Source organism: Pelobates fuscus, chromosome 10, assembly GCF_036172605.1.
Source record: "Pelobates fuscus isolate aPelFus1 chromosome 10, aPelFus1.pri, whole genome shotgun sequence".
Taxonomy (NCBI): Eukaryota; Metazoa; Chordata; class Amphibia; order Anura; family Pelobatidae; genus Pelobates; species Pelobates fuscus.
The window spans coordinates 38861655-38886402 of NC_086326.1; the positions used below are offsets into that span (position 1 = coordinate 38861655).

General features: G+C 40.6%; 1 protein-coding gene across 1 annotated transcript in view; it reads left to right on the top strand.

Annotated features, from left to right (window-relative positions):
• LOC134575585 (ephrin type-B receptor 5-like) overlaps nucleotides 1–24228 on the top strand; it is a 69858-nt gene extending 45630 nt beyond the window's left edge. Inside the window, exons 6-16 of the mRNA XM_063434905.1 lie at nucleotides 835–959; nucleotides 12598–12757; nucleotides 14356–14473; nucleotides 17009–17064; nucleotides 17572–17691; nucleotides 18347–18594; nucleotides 20247–20423; nucleotides 21436–21585; nucleotides 21673–21866; nucleotides 23005–23160; nucleotides 23381–24228. Of these exons, the coding sequence (XP_063290975.1) occupies nucleotides 835–959; nucleotides 12598–12757; nucleotides 14356–14473; nucleotides 17009–17064; nucleotides 17572–17691; nucleotides 18347–18594; nucleotides 20247–20423; nucleotides 21436–21585; nucleotides 21673–21866; nucleotides 23005–23160; nucleotides 23381–23489 (1613 nt within the window). The 3' untranslated portion in view covers nucleotides 23490–24228. The remainder of the gene's footprint in view (nucleotides 1–834; nucleotides 960–12597; nucleotides 12758–14355; nucleotides 14474–17008; nucleotides 17065–17571; nucleotides 17692–18346; nucleotides 18595–20246; nucleotides 20424–21435; nucleotides 21586–21672; nucleotides 21867–23004; nucleotides 23161–23380) is intronic.
• Nucleotides 24229–24748: the final 520 nt, after the last annotated feature.

Sequence of the window (24748 nt, forward strand, 5' to 3'; positions counted from 1 at the left end):
TTTTCTACTCATCCAACTTTTATCAGTCTCTCACCTCTCCTGATCTCGCCTTACCTTACCTCTTTGTATCTCTTACGTTTCATGCTACGTTATCTCAGTCTCGCTTGTTTGCTTTCTTTTTCTTTGTCTTTTTTTGTTTGTTTATTTTCCCCTCTCAGAATTTCTCTTCGGTGCATCTTTCCTTCTCTTCCTTTACACATTGTTTCTTTTCCTCATTCATTCACCTAATTCACCTAATTTCTACCTGTTTACCTTCTTATTCAGTCTTTACCTCTCTCATTGACATTCACAGTATCACTATCTCAATCACTCCCATTTACTCAGCTTCTCTTTTGATTTTTTTTTCTCCCAACCCCATTCCTCTGAAAGTCTTTTTCACCCTCCATCCTCTCCTCTCTCTCTCTTTTTTTGTTTATAGTCTTTCTCCTGTTTTGATTAATTCACAAATCATCCCTCTTTCTCAATCACAATCATTTCTGTGCTCAACTATTATAATCTGTTTTTTCCTCCTTGTCCCTCTTTTTTTTTAAGTGTTTGCCACTTCTATTTATTCCTCTCTCTCTCTCAATCTCTCATTTCTGCTCGACTCTCTTTCTCAAGGTCACTCCCACCAATATCTTGTACACTTTCTCAGTCCTTCACTACCTTCTTTTTACTCTCTCCCATTGTTTACTAACTCATCTCTCTATCTTATATGGTTCCCTTCCATCCTCATGCAACTATCACAATCTTATTTTTCAGTCTCTCTCTCTTTCCCTTTCCCATTTGACCCTTTCTCTGTTTTCCTCAAACTTTTTTTGTTTTGCCTAATTTGTATTGCTTTTTTTTTTCCAGTCCCATCTGCTGTCCCTTTAATACATCAGGTTAGTCGGTCTACGCAGAGCATCACATTATCCTGGCCAGAACCAGAACAGCCCAATGGGAAAATCCTTGATTACCAGCTGCGATACCGGGAGAAGGTATCACAATCCTCAGTGATGACCCACAAGTTCATAAACCCTTGGAACATCTGTTCCCACCGACATCTGGCTAATTCTTCCCATTAAAATCCAGCTTAAGGCTCCATTGCATCAATTTCATTATCTTCAACCAATATAAAAATAGACACTTTGTCTTATGTCAATCCTTTAATTAGTGCAGAGTTCATCTGCTATTTCTAGGAATACAGCTAAATACTACTGGTTTCGTGAGAAAGTGCAATTTTATTTATCTTTAACTTGTGAGTGGAATCCTTAATTTAAAAAAAGAAAAGAAAAAAAAACACACAATATAGTTGGTTCTATACAAACCTATTACATTTTCATAGTACCTGTGGCGATTTTATATATTCATATTTAATGTCAAATTAAGTCAGTGCTTGAGTGCTGTAGAAACTAAAGGGAATATTGTTCCTAAACTATATTCTGGGGGAACGCCATTTCTAAACTTATCTGTGCTTAGTGGTCCTGAACGTTTCAATGCATCACAAAAAGTTGTAATATAGCTCACTGGGAAGAGGAAATGGCAGGCGTCTTCAAGCACAATGCAGCTCACACTTCTGTTAGCTCTGTGACACTAATAGAACAGGAAAAAAACTTTCCTGGCTGTCTGTTTCTGCCAACAAATATACAAATGTGACAAACTTCAGACACATAAAGTACTTCAGCTAGCTGAAGTGCTTTATGTGTGTGATGTGTCCATATAATAAATACAATACAATGGAGAGTGGGGGTGTATATAAAGCAGCGTGGATTGAAGTTATTTTAAGACAAACTGCAACTTCTCTGACATACACCCATGAGCGTATGTTAGTCTGTTAAGAAACGAGGGCATGATGGATGAGTGCATGTTCATTTTGTAATTTCTTCCTTGTCACGCATGTATGGACAACCACAAGCAAAGATCCATGGAGTTTAAAGTAATATGGATTTATGCTCTGTTTGTGCCAAGACAACCTGTCATCCTATATATATATATACATCCTATATATATATATATATATGTTAAAAGGCCTGAACTTGTGGAGGCCTGAATTTGTGGGAGGAGTAAGTCCCCTACTTAAACTCCCAGCCCCTACTCACCTCTGCCTTTCAGCTGATTGTTTTGTCCCCATAGCAACCAGCACTTCCTGTCCAGCTTCCCTCCAGAATTTTTTCCTGTTTCCAGCAGTCAGACGTCCTGACCAGTCCTCCGTCCGTTTGAGGCCTTCCACTCGGTTCCCGGTCAAGGTACCCGGTTTCCGGTCACGAGACCGGCACGTTCACGTAAGTTAGGCGTAGGAAATAGCTCCCCGCTATTTCCCGCCGTTCGGGCCTAAAAACGTAGGGGTAGGCTCCCTCTATCATATTCGTACAAATACACGCTTTTTTAACCGATTTCAGTGTTCACGCCAAAACAGACGAACGCTCGGCACTTTATCACTGCTTTTACATATTCGTACGGAAACTACCGAATCTATTATTTATATACACAGTAATATTATTACGGGCATTCTCTTATTTCCGTTTGGTCACCCAGGACCAATCTATTTCGTACGATTAAAACACAAAAACACCTTGCTCTAAATCCATATTCGGCTAGTTCTTATTCAAATAGGCTACAGTATGCACTAAGTTCTATTTCACGAATTCTACTTTTCTTTACGTATATTCCCTGTTCGGTCATATTGCTACTGATACCTTTTTTGTCCGTTTGGGGATATAATTAGCTTGTTTAAAAATCTGCCTTGTGATTTTCTTTCTATGTTAACCAGTTAATTTGTTTTACTAATTTTTAAAATATCCACGTCTATCATAAACGTACGGTTTCTATACACTGTGGCAAGATGGCCAGGCTCGTCACAAACTTCAAATGCAACAGTCAGGATAAAATAGTACTGCAGTTTATTGTCACTTTCCACAATATATACAAGGTTGTGCTCTCCCACAAAATAAAACAAAAAGAAAATAAATCCTACTCCAACTTGGAGACTTACTAAACAACAGTGTTACTAACTATCCAACTGGCCAGCTAATCTAGTTCCCAGTTTTAAACAAAATGAAATACAGCACTTTAAGCAGGTTTCACACAGTACCTTTGTCTCAGGCTTAACTGCCTCCTCTCTCCCAGCTGTTAGACTCTCTGATATCTTCAGAGGCTAACCTTTTAAAACCCTAGTGCTCAGGGGCGGGCTGGGCCGGGGGGCAGGGAGGCAATTGCCCCCCAGGCCGCCCAAAGTAATTAGAAAAATGGCCACTGCAGGGCCGGTCCTGGGTGCCAGGAGGAGGGGGTGCCGCGCGGAGCAGGCTGATAGCCTGTCACAAGGAGCCCAGCAGGTGGCCAGCTGGACACTTACGGTGCCCCAGTAGCAAGGCAGAGTAGGCACATGCTTGTCCCAGATGGCAGGTGCCTACTCTGCAGCAATATACCGGCCGGGTGAGGAAGGAGGCATGCAGCAGCGAGGGAGCTCTGCTGATGATCTTCCTGCTCCCTCGCGCGCCCTCTCTGTTGATGTCGGGAGCCGGAATATGACGTCATTCCGGCCCCGCATCACTAAACTGCGCGAGGGAGCAGAGAGGAGCAGGAATATCACGGAGGAAGTCACTGGACCCCGGGGAAAGGACCCAGAGCACTCCTAAAGGTAGGAGCAACAAGAAATAAAATAAATTTGTGTGTGTGTGTCTGAAAGTAAGTGTGTGTGTGTGTGTCTGTAAGTGTGTGTGTGTGTGTCTGTAAGTGTGTGAGTGTGTCAGGAAGTGTAAGTGTGTGTGTGTGTGTGTCTGGAAGTGTGTGTGTGTCTGGAAGTGTGTGTGTGTCAGGAAGTGTAAGAGTGTGTGTGTCTGAGTGTGTGTGTGTGTCTGGAAGTGTGTGTGTGTCTGGAAGTGTGCGTGTGTGTGCGTGTGTGTGTGTGTGTCTGGAAGTGTGTGTGTGTGTGTGTGTCTGGAAGTGTGTGTGTCAGGAAGTGTAAGTGTGTGTGTGTGTGTGTGTGTCTGGAAGTGTGCGTGTGTGTGTGTGTGTGTGTCTGGAAGTGTGTGTGTGTGTCTGGAAGTGTGTGTGTGTGTCTGGAAGTGTGTGTGCGTGTGTGTGTGTCTGGAAGTGTGTAAGTGTGTGTGTGTGTCTGGAAGTGTGTGTGCGTGTGTGTGTGTCTGGAAGTGTGTAAGTGTGTGTGTGTGTGTGTCTGGAAGTGTGTGTGTGTAAGTGTGTGTGTGTGTGTGTGGAAGTGTGTGTGTGTCTGGAAGTGTGTGTGTGTGTGTCTGGAAGTGTGTGTGTGTCTGGAAGTGTGTGTGTGTGTCTGGAAGTGTGTGTGTGTGTGGAAGTGTGTGTGTGTGTGTGTGTGGAAGTGTGTGTGTGGAAGTGTGTGTGTGTGGAAGTGTGTGTGTGTCTGGAAGTGTGTGTGTGTCTGGAAGTGTTTGTGTGTGTCTGTCAGGGACGTCTTTCCGCATGGGGCCCTACCGTACTGCCCAGCATGCCCGGCCGACAGGGGAGATCCTTTGATCTCCCCTGCCAGCCAACGGAGAGGTGGCCTTGTTTTCTGGCCTTGTGCCGATGAGGGAGATCTCAATTCAATCGGGGAGAGAGGAAGCTGCCTAGGACCCAGGGCTGCAGGAGAGGCCGACCTGTAAGGTCCCGCAAGCAGGCTGTGTGGAGCGTTGCAGCGCATTACCATTGCAATGCTCCACACAGCATTCTGCGCGCAGTAGGACAGGAGATAGCCTGCAGCCAGACAAGCTGCAGGCTGTACAGAATTCACAACTGGACCACCAGGGCTGGCTGTGTCCCAGCCTCTTTCACCAAAGGTAAGAAGAAGGGTGGGGGGGACATATAGATTTTATTTAACGTATAGTAGTATTAAAAAACAAAAAATATTTGCTACCTGCACCCCTTAAACACACACACAGCACCCAACACACATATAGCACTCCACTCACACGCAGCACCCCACTCACATAGCACTCCACACACACACACAGCACCCCACTCACATAGCACTCCACACACACACAGAGAACCCCACACTCACATAGCATTCCACACACACACAGCACCCCACACACACCGCACCCATACACACAAACACATACACTGCACCCCTCACTGTTGTGTGTGTGTATTCAGCCGTCTGTGTATGTATTCAGCCGTCTGTGTGTATGTTTGTGTATGTTTGTATTCAGCGGACTGTGTATGTATTCAGCACTCTCTATGTGTACTCAGCAGTCTGTGTGTGTGTGTGTGTGTCTATTCGTCAGTCTGTATGCGTGTATTCATCAGTCGTCGTGTGTATGCATTCAGCAGTCGGTGTGTGACTGCATTCGGCAGTCTGTGTGTATGTATTGAATGTATGCATTGCATTTGTTGGAGGTACTTCTAAATATAATCTTCGTTGTATCTATAATTTAAATTTTTATTCCTGTAAGTTGTGTAGGCAGGGCCCCAGTGCACTGCTTTGCCCGGGGACCCATAATGTTGTTAAGATGGCACTGGTGTCTGTCAGTGTGTGTGTGTGTCAGCAAGTGTGTCTGTCAAGTAAGTGTCTGTCAGTGAATGTGTGTGTGTGTGTCTGCCTGTCAGTGTGTGTGTGTATGTGTCTGCCTGTCAGTGAGTGTTTGTCAGGGTTTGTGTGTGTATGTTATTGAGAGTGAGGGCCAGTGTGTCTGTCAGCAGGGCCAGCCTTTGAGGTATGCAAGCTGTGGGGTCATGTAGGGCGCAATAACAACAGAGGTGCCCGGCGGCCAACACAGCTCACAAGTTTTGGACACCAGCATATTTAATTTAAACGATTCCCTGGTGGTCCATTGGTGCGCACCAGCAGTAGGTGCAGTCAGATCATATCCCTTGTGGTTCCGGTGCTCAGTTAGTGAGTCAGGGCACAGGCTCAGAGATTCTCAGCCTGCGCTCTAACAACATTGAAAGTCGGAGCCGCAAAGGAGTGGGTATGGCAAAGAGCTACTAATTAGCATAATATCAATATCCGTTATAAAACCAGGAAAAGGTGGCCATGGATGGTGAGCTAATTCAGGGGTGCAATGGGCCACTTGACTGGATTTGCCCCCCAGGCCTGAGGCTGCCAGCCCTCCCCTGCTAGTGCTGGTTAATTACATTCACCTGGTATATAACATTCAAGGGGTGACTCCCACCAATTAACCTCATCATGCTGGGAATAGAGCACTCCAATCTATTGCTAACATAGAAAGCCTCTATGACCTTGCCACAACACATATTTACCTATTAAACACTTCATTTTGTCACATATACTAATAAATACTGTTTATAAACACAATATCCGGCACATAAACGTCTGTACTATTCATTTTCCATATAATCACGCTGTCACATATTTTTGGCTTTACAGACTGCATCGGTTTCTCGCTTTTTCTGCGCTAAAGTTGTTTATTTCAAGGTCTTTTATTACAGGAACAGGTATTGTATTTTATCACTTTGCATTATAAAGCCATAGGCCTAAAATGTTTACATATTGGGTTTTATTACTTACCTCCACACCTGTCGTTAACTATGGAATTTTTCTTCGGTTAACACTTAGCTCCAGTATTATTCTAGGCTTCCCCCGGTTCTACACAGTTAAACCGTTTCGCATAACGTAATTTCTTTATGTCAAACCAAGGTATAGTTCACAACTCGTTTGTTACTACACCTCATATAAAACCTATCACGGTCTCAAGTTCATTACTACTTTTCCACAGGCTTACGCCCACGGTACGTTAATTCTTTACTATTATTTCTACTCAGACATACGGTCATACAGCCATCAGGCTCCGGAAAACACCAAAACCTGACCCGGTACTCAGCCATACCTTCAGGTACTTACGTCTATACCCAAATACGTCCAATCGTCACCCCAAGGCCTCATCCAGCCTTCTCACAAATATCTATTTCAGCCCAGTCACACACTTAAACCTTCCAGATCCCTCAATGCAGGATCTCACGTTGCGCCCCTAACAAACAACCTACTCCCAATTCAAATCATACGCCACCACGATACGCATAAATACGTCAACATCTGTCTTAAAGCCTCAGGACTCTTCCTCAAGGACCGCATAAGACGAGACTTACCACACTTATTACCACCAGAAGGTTCCAGATACCATTCGCAAGAAGTCAAGGTTAGTATCTACACAACATTCCAGTCCTCTCACCTTATCCTTAAATATACAATCGAACTGGCTACAGGGTCTAGGCTAATGCCTTAGCGCACCCTATCAGAAAACTCGTCCCAGCGAGGCCTTCCATCCCCCCCCACCTCAACACGGAGGTACGGCCCCACGCCCAAATCATAGTTACAAGCCTCGCATGCCCTACTACAGGGCGCTAGTCAGGGCCTCACCTGTCACGGCCACACGTTTTGATTTCTCTCTACTGTCACCGAGAGGCCAACATCCCGCCACCACGTCTGTGGCAACTACGTCATAAGCCAAATCATAGGTAGAGCCTCTCACCGCCACTTGGCATTAGCAGGGCTTCACCTATCCAAACATTCAACAGTTAAGTTTTTCGCTTTTTAGCATTACAGTCCAGTTCTTCCATATACACCACCCCACATACCCCGCCTACTTACCTTACGCCCCTTCTAATATATCTTTCACATAATCATTCCTTTTAGAATGTCCCAAGAACCTATTCCAACCAAAGAATTGACAGAAGAAACTCCATTCACGCCTACCAGACCCGGGTCTCCAGGCGAATCACTCACTCTTTCAACCCCCACGTCCTTGAGAGCATGGACTAGTCCCAAAATTACGGCCGAGCTTAGGCTCAGGGGAATCCCCTTTCCGGCCACAGCTAGGAAGGCTGAACTTTATAGGCTACTTACTCACCAAGCCCCCGAGCCCAGGCCATGGACTAGCTCTCAAGGACAACCACCAAGCAACAGCACGGCCACCCAGGATACCCTGGCAGAGATCTTGGCCAATCTACAGACCCTCAATAGCAGGCTATCTAAGGTGGAAAGCGCCATCTCCTCCCCAGGTACTACCACGGTAGTCCCAGTCGCTTTCACGGCTGTACCTACTATACCAACATGCCCTCCTATACTCCCCCCTCCAGCACCGGGCACAGCCATTACACCATTTGAGTCACCAGCACACTCCGTCCCTGACTCTATCAGGAAAGATATCCTAGACGGGAAGGATGTGTGTCTGGTGTCCTTGCTCATAGCCTCACAGGATGTACTTGAGAACAAGGCATTCAATTATGGTGATATCTCTGTGGTGCTCAAGACAAGGGATCCCAGGCTTAATCATCTGGTGGATTATCTCACCACAGGGTTCACTAAAGGGTTTCTCACGGGTATTGTAGCCATTCCCCCAGGTACACTAGAATGCCCTAATCTCCAGTCAGCACGTTTAGACCCAGTCTCCATAGACACTCTCATTGCCACTGAAATCACCAACGTTTTCATGATCGGCCCCTTCACCTCTTCACCATTCTCCTCCTGGCACACTAACCCCATTGGTATTGCTATTCACAAATATTCTAATAAAAAAAAAAAAAAAAAGTCTAATTATTGATTTATCGGCACCGCACTCCTCTTTTGTTCCAAGCATAAACGCACTCATTGCAGCAGACAAATTCTCACTTCAGTACGTAACCATCGACGACGCCATACAGTCCATCATATCATCTGGTAATCGACCCTGGCTTAGCAAAACGGACATCACAAACGCGTTTAAATTACTACCCATGCACCCCTCACTCTGGCACTTACACGGTGTTAAATGGCGAGGGAAATATTACTTCTCTACACGACTCACTTTCGGTTCTCGAAGCAGCCCCAAACTGTTCGACATTTTCGCAGAGTCACTATGCTGGCTGCTTCTGAACGTCACCAGGTGTCACTCCGTTATCCACTACCTCGACGACTTTTTACTAATAGAGCCAGGGTCACCTTCACCCACAGCAATCAGAAGCACTACTGCACTATTTTCCACACTTGGAGTCGCTTTGTCCACAGCCAAAACTATAGGCCCCACAACTAAATTGACCTTTCTGGGGATAGAACTGGACTCGGTTAACGTCAGAGCTAGCCTCCCCCACGACAAACTGTCACGTTTGAGAGGGGAGATGACTTGTTCCTGCGGAATGATGTTTGCACTAGAAAAGAACTTCAGTCCCTTCTCGGATCCCTGAACTTTGCGATGCGCATCATTCCGTAGGGAAGGTCTTTCATATCCAGACTCCTTTGCCTGCTGCACGGAGTTCCGGACTCTGGCACAGTTTCTTTGGACCCCCACGCCAAGGCTGACTTAGCTATGTGGGGGAAGTTTTTGAAGGACTGGAATGGAATCTCCATGTTTATTCCCCCTCTCTCCACCTCTTCACCCATCATCCACACAGACGCAGCAGCCAATACCGGTTTTGCAGCCATTTTTGGGAACCACTGGTTCAGGGGCCATTGGCCCACTGATACGAATGCCTTGCCAGGATTCAGAGAGACCTCAGCACTATTTGAAATTTATCCCATTGTGGCGGCCGCACACACCTGGGGTCATCTCTGGTCTGGCAAGGCAGTCAAATGCTACTCTGATAACTCGGCAGCTTGCGAAATCGTGAACAAAGGGCGATCATCTTCCCTGACCATCATGCGGCTGATTCGCAAGCTGACCTGGTTGGCAGCATCCGGCCAGTTTCACTTAGTTTGTTTTCACATCCCGGGTATTCACAACACGGCCGCTGACGCTCTTTCTCGTTCTCAATTTCAGGCATTTTCTCAGGCACTCCCAACGGCTCACCTACAACCATCCAGGACACCACGGTTCCACGATCTAATCCTGGATTAAGCACACTCTTGAACCACGCTAGAGCACTCACTCACCAAGCATTATCACCAAACACGGCTATCACTTACAATAGGGCTCTTAATATATTTAATAAATTCACAGCAGAGTTCGGTTTACAAGGTGACTTCTCTATTCAAACCATGGTGGCTTTTGCCTCTTTTTTCCACCTACACCTTAAACTATCTCACAACACCATTAAACTATATCTCACGGGGGTCCAGCACCACAGCCTCACCTTTTTTTCCTAACACACCTTTCCTGTCTTCATACCCCGTCAAAAAGGTTTTGAAAGGAATATCAAAGGTTTCACCTCCACTCTCTACCATTAGATTACCTATAGATGGGCCTATCTTCAGGTCACTTAGCAATCTCCTTGACACAGCCCCATTCGACATCGGCACAAATACGGTGATCAAATCTGCTTTATATCTCGCTTTCTACGGTTTTCTCAGACCTAGAGTTCACCGTAATTTTTCAAGGAGATACGAAGCTAAGACTTAAAATATCACACCTCACTAAAATAGAGGATCACTACCAACTTTCGATCCCTACAGCTAAAACCAACCGGTCACTACACCCTACTATAATTCCTCTCTTCCCTACTGATAATGCCTGGTGTCCGGTAAAAGTACTAGACCACCTACGGTCAACTCTGCACGGTCACCTACTGGACTCTCCGCTCTTAACACTACAAGGGCACCCGTTAACCACAGCAAAATTGATGGTTCATATCAGAATTCTGTTATCTAAGCTCGGACACAACCCGATTGCATTCTCTAGCACTAACACACCGGTCCATATCATCAAGAGACTGGGGCGGTGGAAATCCTCCATATATACTGCATATATTCCACAGCCGGAGAAAGAGCTTCGCCAAGCTTTCAGCAACTTGGTTTTGTAAAAAATGCAATTAAGTGTGTATTTCTCGAATTTATCTTTTTGCCCTCTTTTATTTACAGGCCCACTCGTACGTTGGTTTCGGCACACCACAACCAACTTTGCTCACAGTTACTATCCATTACGTATTTAAATTCCGAGCACAAGTTAAAAGGCCTGAACTTGTGGAGGCCTGAATTTGTGGGAGGAGTAAGTCCCCTACTTAAACTCCCAGCCCCTACTCACCTCTGCCTTTCAGCTGATTGTTCCCACCCACCTACACCCTGTTATAATTACATTCTCCTTGGTGGGCCCTCTTTTATTTACAGGCCCACTCGTACGTTGGTTTCGGCACACCACAACCAACTTTGCTCACAGTTACTATCCATTACGTATTTAAATTCCGAGCACAAATATATATATATATATATAAAAAAATGTTTTTTTTTACACAAAAGAATAGAAAACAAATTAAAAAAAAAAAACATTCACTTAAGCGAGAATTCAAAGTGAATTTTAAAATTAAGGTTAAAATAGACAAACTTTTAAAATACTCTAAATCATTTATGTTGTCAGTTTTGCTACTTTGGATTTAAATTAAAAATTCACTTTAAATTCTCACTTTAGCAAATAACCCTGCTAGATAATTGTTGGGTTGTGCAAAAAATGATGTGTGTGCATCAAGTTCCTATACTACGTATCCGAGAAGGTGGAGCCGCAGTCATTGCACCCTTAAGAAAAATTCAAATGAGTGCTCTTTCATACCATTGTTATTTATAGTTTTTCTCTAGAATTTTTTTCTGTTTTTTATATTGGAATTTTTTTTATATTATATTTTTTACATGTAGATAATAGACATGCACAGCATCAAATTAGGGAGTTATCTGGTAAACAACTGAAAATCAAAATTAAGAAAATGACTTCTTTATTTGATCTATCAGCAGAATAGTAGATAGATCCTGCAGTCCTAAATATGGCAATTATCCTTATTTGCTATCCTTGCATGACATTGCCATTTTAACCCCTTAAGGACCAAACTTCTGGAATAAAAGGGAATCATGACATGTCACACATGTCATGTGCCCTTAAGGGGTTGAAGTATAGTAAATTAGGGAACTATTTACTAAACAATTGAAGGACAAAAATTAAGAAAAGGGCTATTCTTAATTTTTATCTTTCTGCAGTTTAGCCTATAACTCCATAAATTGTTACTTTTTAACTTTTTAACTCGTCTGAATTGATATTTTTGGAATTTTGCATGAAATAATGTAAAAATTAACAATTCAAGACAAAACAAAACAAAATACATTTTCCCTGTGCACATCTCTAGTAGGTAGCCACTTTTTTTCTAACTTATACACCCACCAAATCTCGTTCATGAGAAGAATGCATCCATAAGGTTGCCTGGTGATATTATAGATAGCTTCTGTCCATGGTTTTGTTGTGAGTGGGAAATAAATGTCCGTCACAGCTCATAGATTTTTAGCATAGTACAGTGCATGGTTTTGTTCTTCCAAAACAATAATGTAACTTCAGGTATAAATCTTTTGGGTTTTATTCCCCTGGACTTTATCAAATTGGCAAATCAGAAGCAGCTACAAGTCCATTAAAAGAATAACCCAGGAAAACTATTGTTGCAGAATGGTCATGGCCAGTCCACCACCGGAGTTACGTCCTCATTCTTTAGCTAACTACTTACATTAGATGGAGGGGTGAAAGGGCACTCCTTGCACCATTACAACTACAGAATAATGTAGTGAGTATGGTGCTTGGAGTGTTCTTTTAACTGGAAAAAGATAGCACTTTAAATACAACTATGCTCAAACAGAGAATCAGGAATTGCATTTTTACTTCCGAATACCATAATCATTTTGAAGCAGCAAAATATTCATTAAAGGCAATTTCTCAAGCATTAATAATAGAGGAAACAAATTGTGAGGCATGCATTTTAACTTGGTCTGTTTGTCCTCAGGCAGATGAAGGAGAATCGCTCTCTCTAATCAGTGAAACAAACACTGCAACAGTTGGAGGTCTGAACCCAGGGGCTATTTATTCCTTCCAGGTGAGAGCGAGAACCGAGCGTGGCTACGGAGCCTACAGCGGAAACATGTACTTTCAGACTCTGCTGGGAGGTAAGTCCTGGAGCAGAACATGAATAATCCACACACTACAGAATTATACAAACAATGGGCGCTTAACTATGCAGACGTACAGTCAGTGGAACCTGTGCAAGGTTAGCAATGACTAGGTACCTATGGATCTACAGAAACCAAATCACCTAGAGATTAAATCTGCATTGAGAGATATCTGGTACAGATGTCCTAGATGTATTAACTGGTGATAAAGCTCGTTATTGATATTATGAGGTGGACTTGCTCTCACTGACCTGTTTACATACCAGCACATAGCAGACCATCAAAGGCAACATTCATTGGTTGTCACTAAACTGAACAAGGAATAGAGCAGCACTAAACAAACTAAGAACACTAGGATGGGAGGCAGCACACCTGATAATAGGGGAATCCCTCCAACCCCCCCAAGAAAACTAAAACAAGTCAAACAACAATATACAGGTAGCACCAAGAAAAATACTCCATACACAATAGTATATAATAATAAAAGCAATAAAAGCAATAGGAGCAATACAAAACACACAGGATATAAAAGGAGCCCACAATAAAACTTGAAAGAATAAAAAATACCAAATGGTACGGCACAGTCTCAAAGGTGGCAATAGATCTTCTAGCCCTGGTATGGGACTTTCTTGCCAGCCTCGCTTAATAGCAGAATATAAAAAGGAAGCAAAAACAGAGGCAAACCAATAGTGCCATATGGTAGTATGTGGTAGGACAAACGACACTTAGATAAGATGTCAACTCACATATGGTAGAGCTATAACCAGCTCTAGGTAAAACAGCAATACCGCCCAGTGTTGATACATAGAGTGGTTAGTCTGCTAACTCTATTGTCAGTATATTTTTAATTACCTTATATATTTATTTACCAAGTGGTGATTGTATACCACTGCATTCTGTTTTACATAGAGCTGGTTATAGCTCTACCATATGTGAGTTGACATCTTATCTAAGTGTCATTTGTCCTACTACGTACTACTATATTGCACTATTGGTTTGTCTCTGTTTTTGCTTCCTTTTCATATACTGCTATTAAGCGAAGCCACCAAGAAAGTCCCATACCAGGGCTAGAAGATCTATTGCCACCTTTGAGACTGTGTCGTACCATTTGGTATGTTTTATTCTTTCAAGTTTTATTGTGGACTCTTTTTATATCCTGTGTGTTTTTTATTGCTCTTATTGCTCTTATTGCTTTTATTGCTCTTATTATTATATACTATTTAGTTTGGAGTACTTTTCTTGGCTCTAGCTGTACATTGTTGTTTGACTTGTACTGGTTGTCACTACCCTAAGTACCCCAATCTCTCTTTCCAATTATTATTATTTTTTGTATAGCAAATATTAGAGATTGGTAATGTCAGGGGACATTTGGCTACATGGGTAGGGATTAAAATTAAATACCTTTTATTGTGGAACATACATCTCCAAGTCATTTCACTAAGGAAGGGACTTGGGTACACTCTTATACAGTCATCCAAGGATCTGGTCCTGTGGTGTGTTGTGAATCATTGTGTATGAACAGTATTGTGTTGCATGTACCAGATCAAGCCGTGTGATGTTACTACTTTGACTCTGAACCTTGTTTCATTTCCTAGGTGGAGTACAGACAGAGCTATCACAGGATAAACTCCCTCTCATCGTGGGCTCCTGTCTTGGTGCTTTAGCTTTTATCGGGTTATCCATTATTCTTGTCCTAATTCTCCTTTTCAAAAGGTTAATTTTACTTCTAACTACTGAAAAACTTGACCATAAATATATTTAATTGAAGATGTTAAAGGGACACTCCAAACCCCAAAAGCACTTGCCACTTTTCTTTTACAATAGAAATTGGCACTTTTTTGTGTGAAACTTGCTACATCCCCCAGCTGTCAATCAGACAACCTGTCCTGTTACTTCCTGCTTTGGTTAGCTCAGTGGAGCTAAACTCAAGAAGCTGCAATTCCCTACAGTACCTGCATTGCAAAGACTTCTCATTGAGCTGCATTGGGAAGTCTTTGATTGGAACTATTACTACTATTACTACTACAGAAAGTAATTTGTAATGCTGGACACTTGGGTCCAATGATATTGCATTTATTTAATTTTGGAGTGCCTGGATCCTTTTTTCCTGTGATTACAAATCACTTTGAGGGGCTGGGTGCCAGCTCCTGGTCTGGGTGCACCTAAATTGTGCTTATGGTAAAGTGCAGTTCCTTTTATCAGCAACTACAGGGGTTAGAAGAGGAGGACTTCCCGATATAGTCCCAATTAAAAATGTGTAATTAAATGCAAGCATGTTGATTGGGTGTATATCTTCTAAAAATTGATTCTTATTTATTTATTTATTTATTTATTTTGTATCTGGGCTGAACAATATAAAATCTGGAGATATTGCCTTGAACAAAATATAATCCAAACAGAAAAAACTCACAGGCACTCCAATTTTGTTTGGATTATTGTACTGGGATTGCTGGTCCTGCTCTGGAGCACCCTTGGCCGCTGGGATTGAGTGCGGTTCTCACCACTTACTCTGCTTGAACAAAATATAAGACCAAATAAATACATATAAGAGCCAACGAAAGGAAGGGAATGGCATGGGAGGGAAAAAATAAATATTCCTGTCCTAGAAGGTATTACTTATTTAACATCTTCAGACACACTAGAATGTCCTTAACGTGTACTCATTCTCTAAGCTTTAATGTGCTGTCAAATTTCAAGAATTAGGAAAAACCTCAGAAAGTAACTCAATATGACAACTTTCTTTTTGAGGCAATATGGTGTTCTAGAAAGCGTTGGAGTGCCTATAAGCATGTACTCCTATCCTTAATGTGCCGTGGGCATACTCTGTCATCCATGCAGTTTCCACTTACTTAAAACATAAAAATTAAGAAGCAAAATAAAAAATGGCAACATAAAGTGTAGTACAAGACAAATTACAGTTTAAAAATTGTGAATTTGCCAGTCACTAAAGTGGGGCATTAATGAACCAATGTGATTGGCTAGAAAAGTCATGATACCGTATGTAACTCCTTTATTGCAATGCTACCAACTCATTATTCATAAAGCCATGATACATGATGCCTTGTAAGTTTTCCCTTGTTGCTAATGGGACTATACAAACTCCCAGGAGGCACCAGGCAAAACCATCGACTCTTTCACTTTAGGCAAATCCAAACTGATAGATGGTCTGCTGGCCCTGCATTCATTTAATTAGCATCTGTATTATAGCGTGAGATGCGGTAAAAAGCAGGTGGGCAATTTCTGGCTTTCCTACACAGCGCTCGCAACAATCACATTGCTACCTATTGTGTCCATTGTGTGAATGGAAGCTAGTGCCTTGTCCCTCCTGGTTAATACAATTAATTAATTAATTGCACAAATAGCTGTTTAGTGGTTGGTTAATGCATTTGAATATGTTGGGGCTAATTTGTATGATGATGTGGACTTTATTGGCAAGCAATTTTTTAAGCAATCCGGTCTCATTTTGGAATTACTTCTGGGTTATTAAAGGCCATTTCAAATTACCGTAATTTGAATGTGTTAAATTTTCAACTCATTTGCAGCAGTTTGTGAATTACTTTGAAAAATTTAAAGAATAATGAATAAAGTGAATAATCTCTGAAATGTTATCATCAACGTTACTTGGATTTTTTTTTATAGTAACCCATGTAGTTTAAGTGGAGCAATATATTTTTTTTCCTTTGTAGAACCAATTTAGTAAAGTAATTCCCAAATTAAAAAAAATATATATTTAGTAGATATATCCCCAGTGAAAGTATGCATGCATTTAATTATTGAGTTTTTCACTTGGGTGTATCTTCAATGATCTTGCAACAAGCAGCAAATCTCTCTTCTGCAACCATTGCAAGTTATCCCCTTCTTCCCCAACCCAGCTTTTCTGTGGCTGTCAAATCAAGGTCTTTCCAATGCAGTTCAATGAGAAGTCTTTGCAAGCCACATTTCTCTATGCAATTACTGCCTCGTGAGTTTATTTTCGCTGAGCTAAACAATCAGGAAGAAGCAAGACCTGTTGGCTGATTGAAAGTCAGGGAGTGTAACAAAGTTAATTTAGAAAAGTGTCAATTTCCATTGAAATCGGCAGTTTTGTGAAATGAAAAAAAGAGGACATTCTCTTCGCACATAAAGCACTTTAGCAAGCTAAACTGCTTTACGGGTCTGGAGTGTCCCTTTAACATGATAAATAGCACATACGTCCCATAGCTACCTCTTCTTTTGGTCTCACATATGATCATTTCTGTTTTGTTCCAGTAAAAGACGAGAGACTCCATATACAGATAGACTGCAGCATTACATCAGTTCCCGAGGTGAGTATTATCTAGAGCAGACAATCAACCAAAAGGACATTTTCCCAGATGTTTTTAAACTGCATTCTACAGTTATGCAAAGCATCATGGGAGTTGTAGTTCTACAACATCTGGGGATCTACCATTTGGCCACCCCTGATCTAGAGTAATTCGTGATCGTGATACTTATAAATGTCATATCACAAACTAGTCACCGTTAGCACAAACGTTCCTTGTTTTTTATCTCTTCCACCAGAAGGTAAGATTGTGGCAAGCTGAAACCTGCAGTAATTTATTGCCAGGATAATTATCTAACGTGAGAATTTAAAGTGAATTCAAATAAAAAGTCAAACTAGCTGAAGAGTAAACATTCTTTAAGCCTTAAATTTAAAATTCGCTTTGACCTCTCACTTTGGTGTTGAGCTAGGAATCCAAATACCAACATTTATTTGAACATTATGTTTGTACTACAGCTGTTTTCTAACAAATACAATTACCTGTTAAAAGTTGTGTATACTATATTTTCAGGGCTGGGTGTAAAGTATTACATTGACCCCTCTACATATGAAGACCCTGCAGAGGCCGTTCGGGAGTTTGCTCGTGAGATTGATGTTTCCTTTGTGAAGATTGAGGAAGTTATTGGTGAAGGTATCTGGATATTACATTTTACGCCCCTTTGATGGATCAATTTGTTTGGCATTTTTTTAAATAGTACTCTATACCTGCAAGCATGCCGTTATATTCTCTCGTATTGCTTCACTTAAAAATGGAACCTCAAAATTCATGTTCTTTAATAATTCTTTAATAATTTTAGATGATATTTTTGCCAGAAAATAAGTTTGCAGCAAGAACAACTGACAGTTTAATGTACCCCATTGTTACTGAGCCTGTAGAATCCACTTTGGCAGAAACGTACGCAGTATTGAATTTTCCTTAAGTTTAGGAAAAAGTATCTATATTAGGCCTAAATAAAGAACCCACGCCCTACAAGAGAAGCATCATTGCTTGCTATGGCATAAGGAGCTGAAAGTAATTCAAATTAATCAAATAATTGGTTTCTAAAAGCAATTGCGCGTTCTTCCGCAATGAAGGTCACATTCCAGCTTGATTTTGTCGAGTTTTTTAATTGAATACAAGTTTACACTCACAAGAATAACATAGATAAATAAAAAATGACTGAAACATGACGCGTTGTGACTCGTGTCTGTGAAATGTCTCCTTCTTTTATCCATGAAATACTGTTTGGAAAATTAAATGTCAACTTTTGTCTCACAATCTTGACCATTGTCTCTATGTCATTTAGGAGATTTTGGCGATATGTGTCGGGGACGGCTGTGCCTTCCAGGTAAACGAGAGCAAACCGTCTGCATTCGTACATTGCGCACAGGAAGTGGGGACAAGGAGAAGGGAGAGTTTCTGAGTGAAGCCAGCATCATGGGTCAATTTGAACATCCCAATGTAGTGCGCCTCGAAGGAGCTGTGACCCGGAGCCGTCCAATCATGATCCTCACTGAACATATGGAACATGGCCCACTTGATGCCTATCTTAGGGTAAATGCACAGAGTGGGGGGTGAGATTCTCAAAGTCAGTAGCCACCACATCAGTAGTAGGTGGATTATAATTACATATATTTTTTTAATCACTAACTTTGGTTCTGTTTATTCTGATAATTTAGCATGTGACAAAAGTGTATAAATTACCAACAAAAATAAAAAATCAAAAGAAAAAAAAGAAAAAAGTCTAAAGCAAAGAAAAACTATTAATAATATCACCCTGTGGTATTACAATTGTATCTCTTGCATTGTAAATGTTTCAGTGTATAATCTAAGATGGATTATTGATTTAGATCACTGACAGCACAATTTGAATAATATGCTAATAATAACTAGATGCTGACATTTGGATTGAATCAGATCACTGATTTGCATGGTTACTAATACACTTTCCCATTCTGGAATGTAAAATCCTGGAATAAAATTATTTATGTAATTTGTGCACAGAGCAGAGCGCAAAGATATTTTAAACCCATTGTAAAAAAATACATTTTACATGCCTTGTGGTTCCAAATTCTTTTACAGTTTTCTGAATCTCTCCTGTTCCTGGGCTTCTCACCCTGATGGATTATCAAATTCCTCTCTCCTCTTTTGTTCACCTGTCTCTTCCCAAGTATTTTTACATTCCCTATCAAATTCTTATGGTCTCTGTATCCTTACCTGCCTATAACTAGTCTTCTGTACAATCTCTTTCAATCTCTCTGCAACTATCTACCTCTTCAACAGTCTACTTTACTTTTACAATGCTCCTTATTTTTTGCACTACTCTTCTTAGAAATCGTTATTGAATCCTTCCCACCCTACATATCCCAGTTTCTCCATAACCTTTCCACCAGTACCCCTCTTTGCAGAATTACCTTATATTGTCAATGTTCTTAATGTTCTCTTGGGTGTCGCACCCATTAATGACTGAAGTCAAAGTGTTATGTGGTCTTATCCCAGCTTTCTAGTTCTTTATGAATAGCTGGACCAGAGACAGTTATGGGCCATGCAGATTTTACAATGCTGAAACGGTTGAGGTTTTAATAATGTGGCTTCTGCTTCTGTGGAATTATTTTCACAAAAATGTCATCTTGTCAGATTCTGTAGATTTTTTTAAAAAGGGTCTGGATGTGTTTTTTTATTTATTTATTTTTTATTTTAAAAAAACAATACCAATGTTCTAAGATGTTTACGTATTTGTCTGCACCAGCTGTTGTGGCAGTGCAAACGGTTGTTCCCACTATGCACAAATAAAATAAAGAATTAAAAAAAAAAATATTAAAAGGTATAAAATCTATGGAAACATACTGCCATTATTGAGGCCATTGAAGGATCTTTTCCCTTTTTGTTGCAAAAATAGGTAATCACTTCACATTTGTTTTTTTGGCCTTCTTTTGGATCATCGACATGTAAAGATGTGTTTAACGCCTTAAGGACACATGACATGTGTGACATGTCATGATTCCCTTTAATTCCAGACGTTTGGTCCTTAAGGGCTTAAAGGTTAAACGTGATGGTGTTGAGTCTTTATTCAAACTAGCTTACTACGTAACTATATGGCAAACAGTCTTGGATATATTGTCAATATCACTGTCCATGTTCAGCATGTTTGTATTGTAATTATTCTGTTCATTCAGTCTCTGAGTGTTCTTTCTTGTGTCATGCAGCAATGTGAGGGTGGCCTCTCAGCTCTGCAGATGGTCTCCATGCTACGTGGTGTAGCATCTGGTATGCGTTATCTTTCAGATAGAAATTATACTCATCGTAATCTGGCTGCTCAGAGTGTCTTGGTGAATGGACAGCTGGTGTGCAAAGTGTCTGGACTTCGTGGACCTGGAGACGTGGTAACTCTTACACCAAGCCATGCACTCTTAACATGAGTAATAAACAATACATATAGGAATGTACAAAATAAAATAAATTAAGGGTTGTGGAAACATTTCAGATTTTCCTTCCATCTGATTATCATGAAGCTGAAATGGGGTAATCATGCAATTTTGAGAAAGAGAGAGAGAGAAAGAGATAAACTGAGATAAAAACAGAGCATCAAGATAAGGTGCATACGTGCCCCTAAAAGGGCATGCCATGTAACTCAAAATAATCAATAATGACGTCATGACGTCCTATGCTATTGCTCAGAGAAATTATTCTAAATAAAATATATGATGTTGAAATTTCATATTTTTTTCCTATAATTCATTTAGCTTATTGACAGATGTGCTATACTGTAGTTTTATGGTATGGAAAGTAACAAGTGAGATATATACAATATTAACCCCTTAACCCCTTAAGGACACATGACATGTGTGGCATGTCATGATTCCTTTTTATTCCAGAAGTTTGGTCCTTAAGGAGTTAAAAGGGCTTTACGGCTATATATATCTAGTTCAACAAATGTAAACTTTTTCACTGTTCAGTTGAAGCACTTGATGGATCTCAAAATGTCATTGCTCTTAATATGTGTTTTTGTCACCTACTTCTGTCTGAAAACCAGACATTGCTCTATGTGATCGAGACTAGCTTCAGGCTTGTTTCATTCAGAGATTTATATTTCATTGCACTCCAAATATCACATCACCATAGTATCCTAAATCCTTCCAGTCAACTCAAATTATTTTACAGAAAGCTAGAACCAATGTTTTTATTGTAAATATGTGCTAGTTCAATGGATATATTTAAATAGAACTGGGTAAAATGATTTCATAGAACACTGCTGTTAGAATTCAGCCCCAAAATGTTTAATGGAACACCAATCATTCCAAATTATTGACTAACAGAGAGCCTTGGTCGTAAAAAAAAAAACATCTGGGTCTTGAAATGTAAATGTCATGTTGTTGACATCTAACTTTGTTTCAGGGTGGGAGACAATCCTTACGTTGGATGTCTCCTGAAGCCCATAAACATCACAAGTTCTCCAGTGCGAGTGATGTGTGGAGTTATGGAATTGTTATGTGGGAAGTGACTTCGTATGGCGAGCGACCCTACTGGGACATGAGCAACCAAGAGGTGTGTTGGAATGTACATAGCAATCCAGTAACATCAGCCTATCTTTTGATTATGATGTAATATATTTTTCCTAACTGTGCTTCCAAGGTTTTGGATGCCCTGGATCAGGAATATCGCCTTCCACCTCCCCCAGACTGCCCCAGTGCCCTGCATCTATTAATGCTTGACTGCTGGCAACGTGATCGCTCAAAAAGACCTCGTTTTGAACAGATTGTCAGCTCATTGGACAGAATGATTAGGAATCCTAATTGTTTAAAAACTGTAGGAGTTTCAAGTAGCAGGTAAGAATTTCATCTACCTGTCTTACAGGATGTTACATCGTAAGGAAGCACATTCACAAATCTAATTGGACAGGAAAGTTAGCTAAACAGTCAGATTGTTCATTATAAACAAGCTGTCATTATACCTTTTCTCAGGAAGGTATATTTCTAGAAAAGTGTGCTTTTGAGGACTATTTGTTTAACAAATCTACTAAAATAGTACTTCCAACGAAATCCTACTTTTAAATAAGCCCTGCACCATTTTGAGATCAAGTAATTCCTATATATTCATCTGTGGTCGGAACCAATAATACCTTGCCAAAACTTGACAAAAGGTGGAGCTTCTGTGAGATAATATATTTGGATATTATCTCTATATTACCACTGCAATATAATATCTATGTTGGCTCCTACGTTCTCGCAGGATCCTTCATAGATGTTGTCCTCTAATGCACGTATGGGAATACAGCACTAATTTGGGTTCTTGGTAGATGAAGTGCCAAGAGCTTAAGAAAGAAAATTGCTTACCGGCAGATGACAGCATCAGGTAAATACAAGTCACCATAACTGCAACCCCAGATCACTGCACCCCAAATGACGATGTCATGAATGGGGTCTTTGCAATATCTGTGGTGACAGAGCTGCTTTCAAGGTTAAGTTGCACTAACCTTGTAGTAGATTTGTACATTGAATATGGAACCAGCCTTAACACAAATCTATTGATTATTCACTTAAGCCAAATCAGTCATCTTTTGTAAAGAAAACAATAAAAAAAGAAAACCCCAGCTTGCTTTTTCAATAAATTTGCAGGAGATATCTAACACGCAAATAGCAATTAATTAGGAATTTGTTTTTGTCTTTGTACAAGATTTTTTACCATAGTGAGTATTGCAGGGCAGAGTGAATTCAAAGTGAATTTCAAATTGAAGGTTGAAATTTCAAATTGAAGGTCGATATTTCAAATTGAAGGCTATTTTGGCCTCACATTTGAAATTCACTTTCAATTTCCTGCAATTCTCATGTTTAGTGAATAACCTTGTTAGTCAACAAATCCAACAGGCCACCTAATTTAATTTTAGAAATACATAGGCATGAGAAAATACCTCAAATAGTCTGTTATGATACATATGATCTTTCATCCATTTCTTCTTCTCATCAGACCATCACAGCCACTCCTCAGTAACTGCCAGCCGGACTTCCCTTCTTTGTCCTCTCCACATGAGTGGCTTGAAGCAATCAAGATGGAAAAATACAAGGAAAACTTTGACAAAGCTGGTTATACAACACTAGAAATTATTTCACGCCTTACTGCAGAGTAATTATTTTTCTTTCATGGTTACTTACCTGTTTATCTTAATTACACTATCCATGCATGTGTCTTTGTTTGGTACAGCCTTTGGTAAATGTGAGACCTTTCTTCTTTGTGTAAAAAAACTGTAGTTCTTTAATTAATGATGACCATTTCTTAGGTGACTTTTCTGTCTCTCCTCCAATATCTAACCTTTATTATTTCTTCTCTCTGTCCCACTTTTTAGAGATATCAGGCTTATTGGAGTAACACTTTCTGGACACCAGAAGAAAATCATGAGCAGCATCCAGCTCTTGAAAGCTCACCTTCAGCCTCTAGAGCCCGTCGAAGTCTGAGAAACAAAGTCAGATGCAGCAACAATATGACTTACACACAAGATGCAGACTAGTGGACAACATTATGGTATAAACATGAAGGCAATACAATTTTACAAGGCATTAACCAACAGTCAAGGTGATCAACGTAGGGACAAGTGATAAATTATTGAATAAAGCGTTGATGAAAAGGTATTGACTATTGTTGGGATTTATTTCAGGAGGACTTCAAAAGATATTCTAGGCACCAAATTCACTTCATCTTATTAAAGTGTTAATTGTACCTGCGACCACCTGGAGCTGTTCCACTGTTCATTGTTAAACTGTTTTCAATTGGTTGGACACTGAATGAGGGTCACTGGGTGCCAACCCTCTCTCTTCTGCTCAGACTAATGTTTTGCATGTTGCAGTTGATGGCTGGTATGAGTTGGTAGAACAATATCCTTCATATTACTCATATCCTCTAGTGGCAGTGGGTTTGGAAGGGAGAACCAACATATGCACATTCATCATCTAGGTTGGATTTACAGTGAACAGTGGGATAGTACCAAGAGACATCTAACACCACAACCATTTCAAAACTGCTTAGAGTGTCAGTTTAACTAACACATGGACACTCATGAGTAAAGACTGGTTAACATGTAACTCTGATGAGTAGACATTGGCTGACAGGGAGATAAATTATTTTGTTTGCCGCATAGTCGCAGCATGTGGGACATTGACTGACACATTTGGCAGACACAGATGAGTAGTTGATGACTGATTATCATTGATACGTAGACAGTGAGACTTTAGCTCATGTCAGAATATATTTGTAGAGAGTTTAACTAATTTAGGGATACAAGTAAAGGCATGATGAACAGACTCTTGGGAAGGTAGTTACACAGATTAAATCACCACGCAACATGATAAGAAGTGGTACAATGCAAATGTGCTGTGCAGGAAATAGCTGCAGGATATTCATTAATGATGCCCAGTCTTGTTCTCTCGAGTGATTTGTAGCTCTGTCTGTCCATTCATATAATACATTACACAACACATGTGATGGCACTGGCGGTTTTTAGTGAAATGGCAACTATACATCTAGCTCAATGTTGCCTCCTGTCACATTGTGAAATGATTACGGCATTGTCTTTTAAATGTATTGTATGTGATGTCCCTGTCTTGCAAATACATTTGTATCACCTCATTATTAAACATGTTGGTGTTCTAGGTTAGGGCAAATAAGATGTCTCATTATGCACTGCTACAGAAACCCTTATCTCCCAGTAGTGTGCAGC